This window comes from Pimephales promelas, chromosome 11, assembly GCF_988280905.1.
Source record: "Pimephales promelas chromosome 11, fPimPro1.hap1.1, whole genome shotgun sequence".
In the NCBI taxonomy this organism is placed as follows: domain Eukaryota; kingdom Metazoa; phylum Chordata; class Actinopteri; order Cypriniformes; family Leuciscidae; genus Pimephales; species Pimephales promelas.
The window spans coordinates 30,968,781-30,990,094 of NC_142779.1; the positions used below are offsets into that span (position 1 = coordinate 30,968,781).

At 38.5% G+C, this 21,314-nt stretch overlaps 1 protein-coding gene across 3 annotated transcripts; it reads left to right on the forward strand.

Moving 5' to 3' along the window:
• The first annotated feature begins 10,727 nt into the window (after positions 1-10,727).
• On the forward strand, positions 10,728-20,854 carry LOC148977230 (uncharacterized). Of its 3 annotated transcripts, XM_089117286.1 has the most exons (12): positions 11,306-11,458; positions 11,609-11,784; positions 11,915-12,139; positions 12,873-13,295; positions 14,035-14,229; positions 14,420-14,514; positions 14,679-14,729; positions 14,930-15,311; positions 15,418-15,597; positions 16,761-16,925; positions 17,041-18,305; positions 19,016-20,854. In XM_089117286.1, the coding sequence occupies exons 1-10, from the start codon at positions 11,346-11,348 to the stop codon at positions 16,784-16,786; spliced, it is 1,866 nt and encodes a 621-aa protein (XP_088973412.1). In that variant the 5' UTR covers positions 11,306-11,345; the 3' UTR covers positions 16,787-16,925; positions 17,041-18,305; positions 19,016-20,854. The 3 variants fall into 3 exon arrangements, with proteins under 3 accessions (XP_088973413.1, XP_088973412.1, XP_088973411.1); XM_089117287.1 differs by lacking the exon at positions 11,306-11,458 and adding an exon at positions 10,728-10,795 and having other exon boundaries at positions 11,707-11,784; positions 16,761-18,305; XM_089117285.1 differs by having other exon boundaries at positions 16,761-18,305.
• The last annotated feature ends 460 nt before the right edge of the window (positions 20,855-21,314 follow it).

The following is a 21,314-nucleotide window of genomic DNA, read 5'->3' on the forward strand; positions in this document are numbered from 1 at the left end:
GTGCGCGCTGCGTCATGAAGGCAAACGTCCTACGCGCATCCATATCTCGGCAACCGATTGGTCAATTTGGATGATTGACACCTCTTTCTTATCGTCAGAACCAATAGAATCGATGGCATTTCGCAAAATCCGCGCAAACAACACCACTAGCCAACCAGGAGCCGATACGCGCATTGCGTAAGACTAGCACGTTTCACCCCACTCCTTATGCGCAGTCTGTTTCCAAAGCAGGAATTAGTTGCAGACTGTCCGGAATCATCTCAAAGTGACACAGAGGCATCGGAGTAATCGCAAACACAGTTGATATGGCATTGTACACATTTTTTATCTCAAGACAGCAATCGAAGACACAATTCATAGTGGTAAATGTGTAAATAAAAGTTTTTTTTCTGTTGTTCACTGACTGTTTACTTCGTGAGTTTTTGTCGTACAGTGATGTGAGTTAGACTGTTGGATTCTGTGGAGCCTCCTGAATCATTTGAGAGGTCGTTTGTCTTCATAGATCAACATTAGAGAGATTAGGAGTGCTGTGATTACTGGCATTGGCGTGTTTCAGACAGACAGTGTGTTTTACAATAAAATTACTCAATTGCTTCGTGTTTGATGTGTGTTTTGTTTTGGCGAAAATGGATAGCATCATTTTTTAGCGGAGTTCTGTCTGATTACGGGGATATGCGGCATAGTTAGGTTGCGCTCACACTCTTTGAAGTGAAAGGACATAAAAGGCGCTAAGCCCCGTTGCCCCCGGTACCGGGGGCGGCCGTTATTAAGAGGTTAATATTTATATATAAACAATATGAATGTAAGCCAGAGGAGAACTGGCCCCCGACTGAGCCTGGGTTCTCCCAAGGTTTTTTTCTCCATCCAATCTGATGGAGTTTTGGTTCCTTGCCACTGTCGCCTTGCTTTTGGCTTGCTTAGTTGGGGATATTTAATATTTAACAATATTATTGATCTGTGTTGTACTACTTTCATGTCATCACTAGGCGCGTTTCCATTACAGATTTGCGCAAAACTTTTGCGATATTTTCCAAATGTTGATAAATAAACTATTGTAAAATGACGGTGTTTCCATTAACTGATGTTTTGCGACTAAAACGTCTTTTTTCCCTCTCGCGATAAGTCATTCTAAAAATCATGGCAACGGACTTTGGTAGGTTTATAACCTATTTCACAGCCATGCACCACACTAGACTATTATTATTAATGGAAGGAGACGTGGTGTGTTATCCAAGCATTAATGGCAGGGAAAGACACGGAGTTGTTTCTCCCTTATTTCTGCTTCGATGTCTTGATGGCATTTCTTTGTAGCCTGGTTCTACCAGACTCTCGTACATACATTTCATTTGTACAGAGAGTCTGGCCTCCCTCAATTGAGAAACGTTTCCTTCCTTGTAGGCGGGTTCACTATTAAAGTTCAAATCTATTGGATCTGCCCAGAGTCACTCACGATCTGCCATAGCCAATCGCTAATGTGTGGTCGTGAGTGACGTATGTCATGCGCCGAAACGGCTGGATACAACCATAGACAGTAAAAAGAAACAAGTCCGAACTCCGAATGATCAGAGGATTAAATTTACAATAGGATTTCAGTCAACGAGAGCTGCAGGTTTTGTTAATCTAGGAACAATTATTAATTCGAAATGTATATTTGACATGAAGGACAGTGATTATTCAGTCAATGCTGTAAGTTACAGTGAATGATCAGTCTGTCTGCAGATGTGTAATAAACAACAATTTTTCATATTACGTATTTTTGTTTCTTAATTACCTTAATTATGGTCTTCAAAGTATGTGTTTGTACATTTTTATATGGCATTTAGTTGTTTTTTTTTATTAAAACAAATTAACCATTGACATCTAAAACTGAAAATCAAATATAGTCTCCAAAGTATGGGTTTTCAAATTTTTATTTATGACAATTTTTTTTTTTAAATCACAACCAATTTGTATGATTTACAACATGTAAAACTGACACACCAACCTCCTGTACGAGTGCACAAAGGGGCTCAAAATGTTCTATTCATCACAAGAATCAGTAAATTTACTGTTGGGAATCTGAGCGACTGACATGACTCCTGAGCGGATCTTCAACAATAGTTTAGCAGCCAGGACTCGGGGCTTCCGAACACCGCGAACACCAGGCTAAAGTCCAAAATGTCACGGTCATTGTGCACGAGCTGCTCAGCACAAACTTCCAACCTTTCTGCCTCCTTCACTTGGTCCTCCGTTGTGCAACAAGAGGTGAGACGACAACAATCCGGCTTTAAATTCTGTATATTCGGCAGTTTCTTTTCCAACAACGGACCGAATAGCTTTTCTCACGTCTTTCTCCGCTGCCATTACTGCACTCAAACTGACGCACTACATCAACGTCATCGTTCTCAGCCACTCCCTCTATTCGCTGATTGGTCCTACAAAAAATTGATTTCTGGAAACCTAAGGATATGGAGCGGTCCCAGACGCAGTACTGAAGGAAAATGAAATTGAGCGGAAGTGCGTAGGCGGGCGCAGCCAGGCTAATTTCTTTGAGGTTTAGAGAGGTTATTCCTGTAATTAATGTTTCTTTTTTTTAAATGAATTTAATAAAGAACTCTAACTCGTATTATGTCCAAATGGTCGTTGCAAAACGAAAAATTAACGGTTGTTGTATTTTTAAAACACAAAGTTTAACACTAACGTTTTAGTTAGACCACACCAATAGCTGCGCTATATACATCTCAATGAATTTTCATATATTTGTTTATGACTTTTTGCCCCCTTTAAAACATTTAAAATATTCACAAATTAATATGGGAAAAATTTTTAGATTTTACTGGTTTTCTAAGGCCAAATTAGAACCTGGATATTTATGATATTTTTCCCGCAGTGCTGAATAGGTGAGTTATTATAAATGCGTCTGAAAAAATAACGAGCTAAAAACATAATCTCCGGATGCACCTTTAGAGAGAACTGCACCTTTCATATAAAAGTAGTTGCGAATAATGTATTATTATTTTCTGTATAACCAGAAATGATAGAGTATTTTAAGTTGATTCTGTTGATGGGAAAATGAAAGTGTTCACGGCGCACCCACGCCTGTCTGCCATCCAGTGCGTGGTCCAAACTCCGCACACACTCTTGGATATTGGACAAAATAGAGTGTTTATTTGTGATAATCTTAGCCCTATTACTGTCCAACAACCAGTACTAATGAGATGTGACGAATTGCTTTGTTCCTTTTTTGGATAAAAGCGTCTTCTACATATGTAGCCTAATAAATGTTATAATAAGCTAATGATGATAATTATTATTATTATTTGCGGACACGGACCTAAAACACACTCCGTCTAGTTAGGTGACTGTAAATGCGCAAAATCCGTTTCCATTGCAGTTTTGCGAAAAAATCCTTTTTCGAATTGCCTGAAAAACCTCCTCATGCGAGCGTAAAAACTTTTTTGCGATAAACGGGATTTTTTACGAAATTGACGTGTTTCCATTGAGCGTATTTTCATTTCGCAATTTCAATTTGCGCAAATTGAAGGGTAATGGAAACGCAGCTACTGTGAAGCTGCTTTGATACAATCTGTATTGTGAAAAGCGCTATATAAATAAATCTGACTTGACTTGACTTGACTTGACATATTTTTGAAAGAACTAAGTGTTTTTAGCTAAGAATAAACTAAAAGAATTACACAGTGTAGCTTTAAAGGTGCCATATGGAATAATCGAGGTAAAAATATCCAAAAAATGAGCTACACACATCAAAAGAATGAGAAGAAATAAGTGCAATGATGTCATTAAAAAACTGACAAGTTATAGTGCTGCCGAGATATAACCTAAATTAGCATGCTAAATTACTAGCCCCGGCCCGGCAGGTGTCGTAATACCAGTTTCAGCCATGGGAGGCGGTATGCGGGCGGGCAACGTTACCACCAGCCAAACTGCAGTAACACGAGTAAGTCGCGCCGGCTTGTGTGTACTTGAACCTGATGTCATGTCGTGATGTCGTGTGGAAACTACTAAATTTCAGTTCAGGGATGAGTTAAAAAAAATGATTGGTCGATATTATGCATGAGGAATACATTTTGGTAAGTTGTAACATACTGTATCTTTCAACAGTGTTCGTGTTCTTTTACCATTAGCTAGTAGAGATGATCGGTTCACGTGCGCTAGGGATCTGTCGTCTAACATTTACAAGCGCCAAAACTGCATTTATTGTTTGAATTGCGTAATAAAATTAACAGAATCTGAGAGCTGAGATCGGTCTCTGTGTCCTTTTCTGTGCATGACAAAATGGATGTGGCGTGAGAGTGTGTGAAAAGTTGTGTGTCTCACGGTGAATTCGTGAGAGTTGGCAGCTCTGAAAGGCGCTAGCTTGGTCCACATTAGGGAATGCTGTCTGTCAAATTAATTGAAACTAATGATAAAAATGTAACATGAACAAAACGAATACCATAAACTAAAAATGCCTGGGCTTTAATTTTCCCACATCGTCGAAATGGACCGGCGTGTCTATGAGATGCCCTTTATAATTTAGTATTGAGATGTTGTTTAGTTAGTAGTGCTGTAGCGGCGCGTCGATGACGTCGATGCTTCGACGTCAAAATTGCGTCGACGTCATATTTTTGCGTCGACGCTTCTTTATTTATTTATTTTTTGCATGTTCCCAGCGGTACAGCTTGCCACACACACGTGGGAGACCAAAACATTTCGGAATAGAGGATGAAGACAACTAGAAATGAATGTGCTATCCATTAAATGAATCACACACAGTAAACAAACCCTTAAGAAAAAAACAAAAACATTTTTGCAATTTAGACGCGCAAACTGGGTGCCGGTGTGGTGATACAAGCTCGGGCAGATTCGGCTTGAAGTCGTTCATCCCGGACGCGGCACCGCACGCGCTGTTACAAAAAAGCCGTACACAGCCACAGTCTTCCTGGTCTTGCGCACCCAACGCGTCATTTTTGCCGCACGCACATTCGCGCTCGTGTGGACGTGTGGAGGAGCCTATAAACAAGGTTTCACTCCGTGTCAGCACGCGCTCTGATCAGTAGGTGCAGAAACCTCTCCCGATTCATCTCCATCAGTAGCAGCCTCCGATCGCAACACTAACTCCGTCTCCCGATCCGTTTCCCTCCTCAGCTGATATTAATAATTAAACATTCTCTATGATAAAAACTGTTTGTAAAAAAAAAAATATTTTAATAACACGGTTTTGGCGGTTGTAGAGTTATAATGATGGTGTTCAAATACATAACATTAGACTAATGTTAGCCAGCTTATAGTATCTCAGTATGCTAGTATTTATTTGAGATACATTGTTTTTTTTTATTAATTGAGCAGCAGAAAAATATTCTTTATATTAGTCGTCCAATTAGTCATTAGATTAGTCGACTAATCGATAAAATAATCGCCCAACTAATCGTTTAGTTAATAATCGTTTACCCCAGCCCTATTATTTAGTCTCTAATCTCTGAAAATCTCCAAATGATCCACGTGAAACTGCGGTCTTCCAACCTTTTACTATTAGTTTTACTGATTAATATGCGCGAGGGTGTTGTTTGAAGACATGAGTGTGCGCGGCCGCGGAGGTATTTTTCTGGAGGTATACTGCCCCCATCTGGTATGGAATATGGTGTATGATTTGATTTTTTATCCCAGAGGGCACCTTTAAGCTTTAATTTTAACAGCTACATGAAACCCTGTGTGTCTATATATATTTATATATATGGTTCGAATTACGTGGGAGCCAGTGGGAGCTGAGCTCCCATAGAGAGAGGATGAGCTCCCATGAAAGCAGAAAAATCATACACATGTGGGGCTCTCTAAAAATCATCAGCACCATTATTTTAAATTAGAAATAAAGCACTTTTTCCTTCAATATATTCCTTCAATGTTTATGTAAACCCTTTCGCACGTACGATCGATCACACCAGTGTGATTAGAACGGTCAGTGCATCACGTGATCAACTGCTAAATTCAAACGTGCTTTCACTTTGGTTGGCGCTGAGCCAGAGACTCGCTCAATGCTGCTGTCGTGTATCACAACTATTCTGTGTTTTCAACCACACAATGTTTATTTTAGGTTTCAGACATTTAAATACACATAAGTACTAGCAAAAAAATATTTTGAGTTCGTAAAATACACACTGATGTCTAGGGAAGCGGCAATAATAATCCTTTCCATTAATGTTACGTTACAATAAGGCACGTTTTCATATCAGATACACATTGTGTAAGTAGCTTTACATTTTACTCTATTCTTCTCCCAGTTCACCGGTAAAATAACATGGCGTCCCACATACAGCTCAACTAACTTAACGTGATTATTATGAAGGTGTTTAAACAACAAAACACATCCACTTGCACATATTTAACAATCGGAATATCAGTGTTTCGAATATTTAGCATAAAAAAGGAAAAATTACATAAAAGCAGATCATCATTCATTCAGCGCTGTGTTGTGGTTGCGCTGTGTAACGTGACAAGCAATAACGCGTCACCATGGAAACATTAAAGTGACAGGTTCTAAATAACGGTCACCTAGAAAAACTCACACTGGGGGATCAGTTAGAATATTTTAGAAATAGTGTATATGGCTAGTTTCCACTGAGCAGTACGGTACAGTGCAGAACGGTTCGGGCCGGTAAACCATGATCCGGCTTGGGTTTCCATCGCCAACAGTAAGCTTACTTGATAGCCAGGCGTGGTGTTTGCCGGAGACCCCCAGAAAGATGAAATCATAATTCGAACCCTGATTTTTGCAAAAAGTGAGAGTGACATTACAAAAAAGTTTTAACAATATGAACACTGACTGCACAAGGTATAGCTACAGTAGTCACATTCAAATCCAGACTCAAAACACATCTGTTTAGCTGTGCATTTACTGAATGAGCACTGTGCCACTGTACGTCTGACTGTTTTTACTGTACTGCTTTAACTGCTTTAATACTGCTCTGACTGGAAGAGATTTTGATGGAGAGCGGGAGAGTCTTCACTCCAATGAGGCGAGTGAAGAAGTAAATTACTTATACTGCTGAGAGTATAAGAAGTCGCTGAGAGCGTCGTTAAGGGGAGAAACGTGCTCTGTGGGGGCCCCACTGGGAATTACTGGTGTAGCACCACCCCAGCAGAGTACGTCCCTGGGCTGGAGGTCCAGTTGCACCGTAAACCAGCTCAATCTCTTCCATCTCATATAGGGGTATACTGGAAGAGATTTTGATGGAGAGCGGGAGAGTCTTCACTCCGATGAGGCGAGTGATGAAGTAAGTTACTTATACTGCTGAGAGTATAAGAAGTCGCTGAGAGCGTCGTTAAGGGGAGAAAAGTGCTCTGTGGGGGCCCCGCTGGGCATTACTGGTGTAGCACCACCCCAGCAGAGTACGTACGACGCTCTACATCCCTGGGCTAGAGGTCCAGTTGCACCGTAAACCAACTCAATCTCTTCCATCTCAGATAGGGGTATTACTTTATTTTATTTAATTTTTACTCTTAACTGTTTTTATTTATATTGATTGCATTTACTTGAATACTTGAATTCATTAACAATGTCAAGCTCCTGTCCTCTGAAGAATACATTAGAATGTGACACCTTCATACTTTGTTTGGTTTGGTGAATGCCATACAGACCGTTTTTTTTTTTTTTTTTGGTGTTTAGACATGACTTAGTTAGCCAATCATCAATATGAGCCATTGCCGAAGTGAGTTGGGATGCTATGTCCAGATAGTTCTTACCATGTGTAAATATTACAGCATCATCTGTACAACTGGACATCAACGTTTTTACATACTTCTGGCAGGTCATTAATATAAAGTGTGAATAAAATCGGACCAAGTATGGAGCCTAGTATGAGGACGGTTTCCCATGTTGGTGACGGAGAAGCCTCTGAACTGCACAACATCAGCCAAGCTGGGAGCAACAATGCATGTTGGGAGACACTCATGACTACTGCAGTGCTGAGGGTGCAGTTCCTTGGGAGCCACAGGCATGAGCGATTCTTCACAGAAGCAAACCAAAGGCTCTTTTAAGAGCCACCCACATTTGAAAAAAAGAGCAATTTTTTTCCTGTGTCATTTAAAACAATGATATGCTGACTGCATGTCCATGGTATCTCCATGCAAATAAATCTTATTGTGAACACACTCTAATAGGCTATGAACTGTAATATGTACTAAATTGTTTTATATATCAAAATATGAGGGTAAATGTAGAAAATAATTATGTAATTAATTATGTAACAATCAAATGATGAAATAATTAGGATTTAATTAAGAATTTTTCAGCAAATTATCCTCTTAACAATCACAAAAAGGAACAGATTAAACTGAAGCATGTGTATTTATTTATCAAAACTGACCTGAGAGTGTTTTTTAAAAGATTTAACTTGGTAAAAGTGGAAAATAATAATAATATATAATATTTTACGCAGCTTTAATATGTGGCGATGTTTGGTCTTTAAAAATCTGACATAACACAAAATCTTTAAATGCACCAGAAATAACGTTGCTGCTAATCTTTGACATATTCAAGACTGTGACAATCCAAATCTAAAGTTTTCTCTTTGCATTTAGTGTATTGAAAATAATTACATTTTTGTGTTTTTTTCCTCTTGTACAAATTGATGGTATCGCCCAACCCAGTCTCATATAAAAATGTATTTAAAGGGTTAAAGTACTGAAATTGAATAAATATTTGGTATTTATGATGAGGACTGATGCTGATTAAAAGATTTAACTTGGTAAAAGTGGAAAATAATAATATATAATATTTTAGGCAATGTTTAATATGTGGCAATTTTTGGTCTTTAACACGCTAAGTGGGATTTAAAAAAAAAAAAATCTGACATAACACAAAATCTTTAAATGCACCAGAAATAATGTTGCTGCTAATCTTTGACATATTCAAGACTGTGATAATCCAAATCTAAAGTTTTCTCTTTGCATTTAGTGTATTGAAAATAATTAAATTTTTGTGTTTTTTCCTCTTATACAAATTGATGGTATCGCCACCAAAACTTATAATTAAAGGGTTAAAATCCTGAAATGTAATAAATATTTGGTAGTTATGATGAGAACTGATGCTGGTTAAAAGATTTAACTTGGTAAAAGTGGAAAATAATAATAATATTTTAGGCAATGTTTAATATGTGGCCATTTTTGGCCCTTAAAGCACTCAACTGCGTAAAAAATCTAATGCAACACAAGGGTTAAATTAACTTGTTACATTATGTTATTATGTTTATACATTGTTGTTACACTTGTTATTGGAGTGTTTTGATCATTTTGTACCTTGTATTTTGAACAGGAGAGTCACGAACGCTCATCATCAACTGAGCAAGGCGAGCATTTGTGCTTATAAAACTTAAACTTTTTTATTTATTTTTTAAATGACAGATCGTTTCGCTATCTGGTTAGTTTTTTTTTTCAATTTTTGACAAGCATCGGTCAATACTGGAGCCACAATTTCAAAACTCTTCACAAATTCAGCCAATACTGACCAAACTGTGAATCATTTTGCAGTGCTTTCCCTTAAAATAAGCGCCTGGGGCATGGTAATGTTGGGAATACTGTCTTTCTGTCATTTTTTTTTGGGGGGGGGGGGGGGGGGGGTGACGGGCAGACGATGAATAAGGGTCTTATCTAGGACCCTTCGAGTCGTGACTCGAAAAAAGTTTTGTTCATTTTGATAAACGAGTTTGAACAGGAGAATCATGAACGCTCATCATCAACAGAGCAAGGCGAGCATTTGTGCTTATAAAACTTAAATTTTTTAATTTATTTTTTAAGTGAGCGATCTTTTCGCTAGATAAGACCCTTATTCATCGTCTGGTGTCGTTTAAATACCTTTGAAGCTGCACTGAAACTCTCATTTGGACCTTGAACCGTTTGTTTCCCAATAAAGTCCATTATATGGAGAAAATCCAGGAATGTTTTCATCAAAAACCTTCATTTCTTTTCAACTGAACAAAGAAAGACATGGACATCTTGGATCAGAAGTGTAAGGTGTCAGGATCTCAGAGACTTTGGTTAGGCAAAGAATCCTGAAAAATGACCCCCTCTTAATAAGAATCATAAGCTGAAGTGTATTAGCACCAGAACCACATCATCGTGTTACCTCTGTTTGAAGAATTCATCTTCCAGAATATGGCAGTAGGTTTGTTTTGGAAGTAAATTTTAGTCCTCCTCTGCAAAACGGACTTCGGGATATAGCGGGAGATGGACTAAAAAGGAACTTCTAAAATCTTACTGTGATCTTGTGATTCTTATTAGGTGGGGGTCGGGGTTTTTTTTTTTTTAGGGTTCTTTACCTCTCTCTCTCTCTCTCTCTCTCTCTCTCTCTGGCTTATTTTATCTATAAAAGAAAACGTTAATTATGATTATGCTAATGATTGGATGTTAATAATTATGTACACCTGAATATAAGACGTTTTTCATTTCTAGACTTCATGAACAATTACATATCACTTATAACTGATTCAATGCAAAATTAATATTAGTTATTAAGATTAATGTGGAATTGGTAAAATGTTCCTGGAGAAAAAAAAAATATTATCAAAAATTTCTGTACCGTATTTTTCTAAACGCATGCTCAAATTAGTTTGTTTGTGTCAGACCCTCCCACAAAATTGATTTGAAATATTTTGGCCTTGCGTAATTGGACCGTTCTCGACTTTCAAGGTAAAGAAGCGCAATTTCTCTTTCAAGATTAATTTAAAATCGGTTTTATCTTTACAAAAATGCTTTCTCAGGGCGTTCATACGAAGACAAAATAAGGATGACGGAGCTTGGGAGTTGGCTAGCTGGATGTGATGTAAGTCATGCTTTTTTATTGTTTTACCTGTTTGCTGTTTCAAAGTCCTGTCACGTAACGTTAAGCGTTGTGGGCAATGCCAATGACAGAAGCGGGTAATAAATAAAACAATGCAGTTTAACTTGAGGCGATCGTCGGGGATCAAGCACAATCGCTTGTGTTGATGATATTAGTTATACAATAGACATGTCTCTTTTCAAATAAAATATGTGTTTATGGTAGTATTAATGTGCTAAATACACAAATTAATATAGTGCCTCTTCTTTAATTGTTTCTGTCATGTCTGCAACTTGGCAGATAATAAGGATTGTCAAGATCATTAAATTTAAATTTTAAAAAAGTATGGTCTGTAAGTTTTTTCAAACTCATTATTGCACTTTATTCAACTTTATGAAACTATAATGAATTTATAGGCTATTCTGATTACAAGTTATTAACGATTTTCTTTTAGTGATCTTTAAGTATTCCTCTGGTGGTCAACCTTATTTCATGCTTTATAGACTGTAAAAAAGGCTTTAACATATTAGTTTTAGCTAAGTAGTAATGACACATGATTATATCACTTGTTAAATGGTTGTTTAACGATAACATTCAGTCCTGTATTCCTGATTCAGTTTGTTTGCAGATTCGATGTGCGCTCACGCGTGACTCGCACTACTTCAGGTATTTTGAATAATGCGGTTGACGTCACAGTCAAACGTTAGATCGCTCTCTTTGTTGACTGAAAGACGAGGCGAATTCAGACAGTTGCTGAATATTTTCTGCGTTGTGTGTTGTGTTGTATTGTATGGTACTTGTATCATTTAATTGCAGTTTGAAGAAGATGTCAGGCCCGACCCAGGCACAGAGTCAGGAGCTTATTCCTGGATGTTCAACACCTCGGTCTTGTGAGTTCGTTTCTGTGCCCACAGGTTCGGCTCACAGGAAGAGAGAGATGCAGAGGTCAGATGATGGACGTCCGTCCACTTCATCCAAACACTATCGCATAGGTTAGTATAGGCTTTTATTAAAGTGAATAAATGATTTGTCATTGAAAATAGAAAGTTGATTTTGTGTGTGTGTGTGACCACTGACAATTGATTATTAATATTATTAAAAATGTCTGAATTATTCCATCAGGCCGCTTCAGATGCAGGAGAGTTGTTTCCAGGAGCAGTAACAACAGATCTGAGAGCCAACATGAACCAGGCAGTGACGGAAACAGGAGTTTGTCCAGATGCGACAGCTTCCAGTGGATGTGTCCTCCACTGCCTGGTCAAGTTCCCGTCGAGCCAACCGACATTTCTAATGTCCCGACTGCTCATGGTGCCGTGGAGGCTTCACCTGTGAACAACAGCTCGACAGGTGAGATTGAAATAAGGCAGAATGATGAATACACACAGTTTCTCAGCAATTTTTTTCTGAAATATTTTAGTTGGACAAAACGTTCTTAGAATATATTTTTGTTAAGCCAACAAGCCATGAACTCACTCAGCTGACACACACACACACACACACACACACACACACGAAGACACACGCACAATCCCAAAAAGAGTTCTGTTTCACAACATATTGTGTTTGAATGGTCAAATACTGACAAAATTGTCCAAATGGCTGTTGTGACCAGTGTTCATGTAAACAGAGTTGGTTAAGTTATGTCTTTAATATAAATCAATGTTGATTTAAATATAGGCTATTATATTTAATAAGAAATAAATGTGAAATATATTTTAAGACATGATGGCTCATATGACCTTTACCATTGCCAGAACTGTGCCAAATAATAATGCCTGGAAATGAATGGTCTATTTTTAATAAAAGATATATATATATATTAAAACAACAACTATTATTACATAATATTGTGAAAGAAACTTTTGGTCACCCCTAAGGGACATTTGTGCAGGTATTGAGCAGAAACATGGCGTTGTGAGGCGGATAGCTTGGAAATATTTACATTATTTTGGATTTGTGACATTAAAGATAAAATTGAACAGTTAAATGGAAGTTCTATCATTATATCATTTTTAAATGTGAGGTCAGAGATGTTTATAATGTTTTTTTTTTATGCTTAATTTTTTCCCTTTTGTTACAGAAAAACGTACAAAAGGAAAGAAGATGAAAAGAATTCGTTCGTTCCTCAGGAACGTGTGGACGGCTGTAAAGAGTCCGTCCGGCTGCTGTTCTGACAGTAAAGATGTGGATGTTGTGGAGCCTTTCGTTCCTCCACTAGATCTGGACTCGGAGCCTGATTCTGATCCAGATCACTCCGACAGCCTCACTAGTAGTGTGTCCAGTTCCGACAGCCTCAACAGTAGTGTGTCCAGTTCCGACAGCCTCAACAGTAGTGTGTCCAGTTCCGACAGCCTTAACAGGAGTTTGTCCAGATCCGACAGCTTCCAAGAGGGGATCTGTCCTCCACCGCCTAGTCAAGTTTCCATCGAGCCAACCGACACTTCTAATGTCCCGACTGCTCATGGTGCCGTGGAGGCTTCACCTGTGAACAAGAGCTCGACAGGTGAGATTGAAATAAGGCAGAATGATGAATACACACAGTTTCTCAGCAATTGTTTTCTGAAATATTTTAGTTGGACAAAACGTTCTTAGAATATATTTTTGTTAAGCCAACAAGCCATGAACTCACTCAGCTGACACACACACACACACACACACACACACACACACACACGAAGACACACGCACAATCCCAAAAAGAGTTCTGTTTCACAACATATTGCGTTTGAATGGTCAAATACTGACAAAATTGTCCAAATGGCTGTTGTGACCAGTGTTCATGTAAACAGAGTCGGTTAAGTTATGTCTTTAATATAAATCAATGTTGATTTAAATATAGGCTATTATATTTAATAAGAAATAAATGTGAAATATATTTTAAGACATGATGGCTCATATGACCTTTACCATTGCCAGAACTGTGCCAAATAATAATGCCTGGAAATGAATGGTCTATTTTTAATAAAAGATATATATATAAAAAAAAACAACAACTATTATTACATAATATTGTGAAAGAAACTTTTGGTCACCCCTAAGGGACATTTGTGCAGGTATTGAGCAGAAACATGGCGTCGTCAGGCGGATAGCTTGGAAATATTTGCATTATTTTGGATTTGTGACATTAAAGATAAAATTGAACAGTTAAATTGAAGTTCTATCATTATATCATTTTTAAATGTGAGGTCAGAGATGTTTATAATGTTTTTTTTTATACTGAATTTTTTTCCCCTTTGTTCCAGAAAAACCTACAAAAGGAAAGAAGATGAAAAGAATTCGTTCGTTCCTCAGGAACGTGTGGACGGCTGTAAAGAGTCCGTCCGGCTGCTGTTCTGACAGTAAAGCTGTGGATGTTGTGGAGCCTTTCGTTCCTCCACTAGATCTGCTCTCGGAGCCTGATTCTGATTCACGTCAGTCCGGTGTCGAGCCAAATCATGGTAAATCTGCAGTCCTTGTTTCTCAAACGTTGTTTTAAACCGTATTATCGTCTTGTTTTCCACTAAAGATATCTTGAGGCTTGTTTTCAGAATATTCATATTATTTTTTCGACCAGCACGGATATTTTTAATATAAAACAAAGGATCTAGCAAGCTCATATATTTCTCTTATTTTCTGTTTGTTTTTCAGACTCCTTCAAGTCTCTCTATAACGCGGGAGAGATGATTGGATGCGGAGGATACGGAAGAGTGTTCAAAGGAACACGGAAATTTGATGGCAAAAAGGTTTTTGCTGAATTATATAAACATTTTGCTCTTGCATGCATCAAAACATATTTAATACACAGGGTTTTATACTTAGATGCTCAAATCATAAATGTTATGTGCAAGGTCAGGCGCTTGAATGTTGTTACTCTTATTGAATTCTGTTTCTTTTTTCATTTTTGCAGGTTGCTATCAAGCGGATGCGCAAGACTTCCGACGATCTTTATCTCGCTATGGTAAGTTGGCCAAAAGCTGAATGTGTATTTAGTTGTTGAAGTGTTGATTACTGTAGTTAATACACCTGTAGGAAACATTAGGTGTAAATGTAGTAGACGAATAAGCCTGCAAAGCCACTGTTGATCGTGTCTACCAAAATCAAAGAAAAATTATGTTTTCTTCAGATTTTTACCCAGCTAACCTTTTGTCTTTTCTCCAGCCTGGGCATCCCAAACCTCTAATTGCAGAAGTGGCTGTGCTGCTAATGATGAGGGAAGAACCCGTAAGCCCGTACGCCATACAACTACACGATTGGTTTGAACACCCTCGAAAATTCACCCTGGTGATGGAGTATCCCGAACCCTGCGAGAGTTTGCTGGACTTCATCTATGATAATCCTCAACTGGACGAATCAACAGCACGGCTCATCATGCGACAGGCTGTGCTGGCAGTGCAACACTGCATTGAGCATAATGTCTTTTACAATGATATTCATGCGGACAATTTCCTGGTGAAGAAAGACACTTTAGAGCTCAAGCTGATAGACTTTGGCTCTGGACAGATATTTAATAGTGATGGGTATGACAGCGACGTTTACATTGGTGAGCATTTTGGAAGTTTGGAAACCTAGATGTAATGACTTGCTGATTCTTTGACACTTAAAAAATTTTTGCTCAACAATGCACAAATGTCTTGCTTACCTTACAGGAGTAAAGTTTTACTTCCCACCTGAAGTCCTCACAGAGCCTTGGTTTCACCCCGTCCCAGTAAATGTTTGGGCTCTAGGAGTGTTGTTGTACGAGATGGTGAACACATGTCCTCCTTTTCGGAATCCAAAGGAAATCACAAAAGCCAAAGTTAGATTTCAGAATGCCAACTTATCCAACGGTGAGTGAATAATATTGATGACATTGATAAACACCCAAAGCAAAGGCTCTGTACAGTTAAGAAACAGTTAAAGGTGAAGTATGTGAAGTATGAAGTATGTTTTTTTTTTTTGTTCATCAATTACTATTAGTATGCCATTTGTGGGTTTATCTCCCCCAAAAGTGTAAAAAGGCTCCATCTTATCATTGAGAGCCATCAATCTTTTTCCAGCTCAACCTATAGTGTTTGGGGGCGTGGCTATTGTAGCAGGCGGAGCCTGAGGGTGTTTAGTCACAGTGGGATCGTAGGAAAAATTCACTGCATTTATTAATACCATACAGCATCATCATGCACCCGTTCATAAAGACACATGCAACACAGCTAAAAGTATTCCTAATATGTTGGACCTGAAACATGCCTTCACATGGACCAGTAAGAGCTGTGTTTGTGATGTTTGAGCTGGGGGAGCCGTGGCACACGAAAGAGACGTTTGCAAGATTGTTTGAAATATGCTTTATTTTTTTGTAATTTCCCAAGGTGCCACTAGTCCAGCAGAAAATACATACTTCATCTTTTAAGAAAACACTTTTTTTAATTAAATTTTTCATGTTTCAGAGATGCTGTTTTCATAAATGCCTACATTAGTGTCACATGGTCATGACTAACCGGCTCTATCCTTATTAAAATGTGTACAGAATGCAGGGATCTGATTATCCAGTGCCTAACCCTGGATCCAACTAGTCGCCCGACGTTAGAGCAGATCTTACAACATAGATGGTTTAGAAATGATCTACTGTAGAATGGAGAAGTTCAGGAGATTCATTCGATCAGAGATTTCAGGTGTGAAGAAGTGTAACAGAGTAGGATACAACATTTGTGATGTCGTTTATCTTCATTTCTGGATTTGTTTTGTAGTGAGATTTTCAAATATGTTTAGTGAATTGAGTTCATTTTAATGTTCTTGTTATAGTCAAGTCAAGTCACTTTCATTTATATAGAGCTTTATACAATAGAGAGTGTTTCAAAGCAGCTTCACAGTAATAAACAGAAAAGAGACATCCATGTTGTTCATATGATCTTTGTATTGGATATGATATAACATTTTTGGCTTACCGAAGTCCAGCCCAACGACTGGAATGTAATAAACTGTCAGCGCGAATAATTGTTTTGGTTTTCTTCTCCAGGGTTGGACACACCATCCAGTCTATAAAGAACACTGGTTTAAATGCAGGATTGGATGGATATCATCCTGACAGAAAAACTCAAGCCACTCACGTGAGCCGCTTCACCAGAGAGATCAGAGCCTGTCCACGTCTGAGTAAGAACATGAGAGACTGAAGACTGGAAAGGTAAGTTAAGTGATGTCATCACAGCCACATTTGCTTTGGTAAGTCAAGTCACCTTTATTTATATAGCGCTTTATACAATTCAGATTGTTTCAAAGCCTTTTTACCTTGATAACAGGAAGATAATGATCAATGCCTAAGTTTACATGCAGCCAATAACGGCCATGTAAACACCGGCAAAAACCCGAATATGCTCATATCCCGGATTTTAAAAACTGGGATATTATACCTGGGGTACCCCTTTTCTAACCCGAATTTTTGGTCATGTAAACACGTATCGGCATATCCTCATAGTGATTTGTGTTCTGCGCATGTTCTATTCGCAAGGAATCTTGGTCATTTGAGTAGAGAAACTTCTCGGCGCATACAAAAATCCGCGTGCCGTATACCAGAAGTAAACATGGCGAGACACAGCACAGCATACTTTTGGAGCGAGGTCAGTAATGTTACCAGCATCAAAGCGCAAGCAAAGGCGATCGCTATCTGCCCCGAACTATTCATTATCCGCGTGCTGCTGTTGTTGTTGTCTTTGGATACAGGAAGAAGAATCGGAAATGACGCATATTGCGTCTTAAGGTTGTCCGTACGTCTAGACGCTAATCGCGCGTCACCGTTTACATCGGGATATTGCAATTCCATGTATACAGGAGAAACTCTCTCTGCTCACACATGTAAACGGGTTAATCCTAATGTTTCAGAAACCCGAATAGTGACCTTAACCCGACCATAACCCGAAAATTGGCTGCATGTAAACGTAGTCATTGATATAAACAGAATTCAATTGTGCTGTAAAGCAGCTCTAAAGCCCCGTTCACAAAGCCTGCGACTTTTGTTCAGGTCGCTAGTTCCCAATACTGTAGTGATTGGTCGGTCATGAATAGGGTTGGGTATCGGTTGGGTTTTATCTGTTATCAGTACCTACTCGGTATTTTTTAAATGGTTCCGGTGCCTAAACGGTTCTTAAACGGTACTTAAGAAAACGAAACCGCACACACTTTGGGGACGAGCGCGGGGACGAGCGCGTCGGAGCTGTTGTGCTGCACGCGGGAGCCAACGACATTAGGCTGCGGCAGACGGAGGTTCTGAAGAAGGACTACAGGAGCCTGATCGAGATGGTACGCAGCACAAGCGCCTACAGCAACGATCATCGTGTCTGGACCGCTTCCCACGTACCGACAAGGACAGGAAAGGTTCTGTAGACTATTTGCATTAAATGAATGGTTAATGTTATTGTGTAATGAACAGAAACTGCTCTTTGTAAATAATTGGCATCTGTTTTGGGAGAGACCCAGGCTGTATCGTGCAGATGGACTCCACCCCAGCAGAATCGAAGCGGCTGTTGTGTCGGACAACATCTCCAAGACGTTACGCACCAGATGACTAGTAAGTCAAAGTCCAAATCACAGCCTTTGTTGTCCAAACTTAACTAATATGCATAGTGTGGAACATTATATAGAAACTGTCTATTCCTCGTTTAGTGAAGCCAAACTATAAATCTAGTGCAGGATCTAGCAAAAATCTTATTGTAATTAAACCAGAAAATCTAAATATCAGTGAACAAAAACAATTTCTAAAGCTAGGTCTTCTAAACATTAGATAGCTCAAACCTAAGGCGGTTATTGTAAATGAAATGGTCACAGATAATAATTTCGATGTTCTGTGCCTTACTGAAACCTGGCTTAAACCATATGAGTATTTCGGTCTAAATGAATCTACTCCGCCAGGATACTATTATAAACACGAACCTCGTCTGACCGGTCGTGGCGGCGGTGTTGCAACAATCTATAAAGATATTTTTAATATTACTCAGAAAACAGGTCACAGGTTTAATTCATTTAAAGTACTTGTGCTAAATGTTACGCTCTTAAATGTATGTTATGCCACACGGAACCGTTTGCCACTGAAACTGCTTAACGCACCAGTGGGGCTCGACAGCCTTTTAGACAAACGGGTCGGCGCGTATGGTTGGGTTGCGGAGAGTTTGTGAGATAGTGGTTTTCTAACACGACTCCCATTTAATGGAAATCATTATGAACATCAGCTTTGCTAATTATTTCCCATCTCCTTCTGCTGTTATCAATGGCGTTCGTCAGGTCCAGTTTTGTATCCAGCCTCTCACGGCGATTTCGGATGCCCCAACGCCTGTGATGAGAAGACCAACGCCTGTGAAGAGAAGACTCAACGCCGGCGATATGTTATGGCGCCGTTTTATATATAAACAATATTTATATTTAATATTTATATATAAACAATATGAATGTAAGCCAGAGGAGAACTGGCCCCCGACTGAGCCTGGGTTCTCCCAAGGTTTTTTTCTCCATCCAATCTGATGGAGTTTTGGTTCCTTGCCACTGTCGCCTTGCTTTTGGCTTGCTTAGTTGGGGATATTTAATATTTAACAATATTATTGATCTGTGTTGTACTACTTTCATGTCATCACTAGGCGCGTTTCCATTACAGATTTGTGCAAAACTTTTGCGATATTTTCCAAATGTTGATAAATAAACTATTGTAAAATGACGGTGTTTCCATTAACTGATGTTTTGCGACTAAAACGTCTTTTTTCCCTCTCGCGATAAGTCATTCTAAAAATCATGGCAACGGACTTTGGTAGGTTTATAACCTATTTCACAGCCATGCACCACACTAGACTATTATTATTAATGGAAGGAGACGTGGTGTGTTATCCAAGCATTAATGGCAGGGAAAGACACGGAGTTGTTTCTCCCTTATTTCTGCTTCGATGTCTTGATGGCATTTCTTTGAGGTTTAGAGAGGTTATTCCTGTAATTAATGTTTCTTTTTTTTTAAATTAATTTAATAAAGAACTCTAACTCGTATTATGTCCAAGCGGTCGTTGCAAAACGAAAAATTAACGGTTGTTGTATTTTTAAAACACAAAGTTTAACACCAACGTTTTAGTTAGACCACACCAATAGCTGCTCTATATACATCTGAATGAATTTTCATATATTTGTTTATGACTTTTTGCCCCCTTTAAAACATTTAAAATATTCACAAATTAATATGGGAAAAAAATGTAGATTTTACTGGTTTTCTAAGGCCAAATTAGAACCTGGATATTTATGATATTTTTCCCGCAGTGCTGAATAGGTGAGTTATTATAAATGCGTCTGAAAAAATAACGAGCTAAAAACATAATCTCCGGATGCACCTTTAGAGAGAACTGCACCTTTCATACGGATTACATAATCAGAAGGTATTAGTTTACGATTCGAATTTGTTCTTTTTAAAGTGGACATTTAAAGCTTTAGTCTATAAAGGCTATTGGTTCAGTTCTCGCGCTCCAGTTCACGAAGATCATAAAGCGCGCCTGATTGTTTTATGTTATTTTACAAAAGCACAACGTTTTGTTGTTATTGTGACATTACGCAAATAAAAGTAGTTGCGAATAATGTATTATTATTTTCTGTATAACCAAAAATGAAATGGGAAAATGAAAATGTTCACGGCGCACCCACGCCTGTCTGCCATCCAGTGCGTGCTCCAAACTCCGCACACACTCTTGGATATTGGACAAAATCGAGTGTTTATTTGTGATAATCTTAGCCCTATTATTGTCCAACAACCAGTACTAATGAGATGTGACGAATTGCTTTGTTCCTTTTTTGGATAAAAGCGTCTTCTACATATGTAGCCTAATAAATGTTATAATAGGCTAATGATGATAATTATTATTATTTGCGGACACGGACCTAAAACACACTCCGTCTAGTTAGGTGACTGTAAATGCGCAAAATCCGTTTCCATTGCAGTTTTGCGAAAAAATCCTTTTTCGAATTGCCTGAAAAACCTCCTCATGCGAGCGTAAAAACTTTTTTGCGATAAACGGGAGTTTTTGCGAAATTGACGTGTTTCCATTGAGCGTATTTTCATTTCGCAATTTCAATTTGTGCAAATTGAAGGGTAATGGAAACGCAGCTACTGTGAAGCTGCTTTGATACAATCTGTATTGTGAAAAGCGCTATATAAATAAATCTGACTTGACTTGACTTGACATATTTTTGAAAGAACTAAGTGTTTTTAGCTAAGAATAAACTAAAAGAGTTACACAGTGTAGCTTTAAAGGTGCCATATGTAATAAAAATGAGCTACACACATCAAAAGAATGAGAAGAAATAAGTGCAATGATGTCATTAAAAAACTGACAAGTTATAGTGCTGCCGAGATATAACCTAAATTAGCATGCTAAATTACTAGCCCCGGCCCGGCAGGTGTCGTAATACCAGTTTCAGCCATGGGAGGCGGTATGCGGGCGGGCAACGTTACCACCAGCCAAACTGCAGTAACACGAGTAAGTCGCGCCGGCTTGTGTGTACTTGAACCTGATGTCATGTCGTGATGTCGTGTGGAAACTACTAAATTTCAGTT

What these genes read in the sequence shown, in the direction of transcription:
- LOC148977230 (XM_089117285.1), top strand. Translation starts at nt 11,346, where the DNA reads ATGATTATATCACTTGTTAAATGGTTGTTTAACGATAACATTCAGTCC. An exon ending in ATCCAAACACTATCGCATAG is followed by an intron (nt 11,785 to 11,914) that starts GTTAGTATAGGC and finishes TTATTCCATCAG; the next exon opens with GCCGCTTCAGATGCAGGAGA. An exon ending in GGAAATTTGATGGCAAAAAG is followed by an intron (nt 14,515 to 14,678) that starts GTTTTTGCTGAA and finishes TCATTTTTGCAG; the next exon opens with GTTGCTATCAAGCGGATGCG.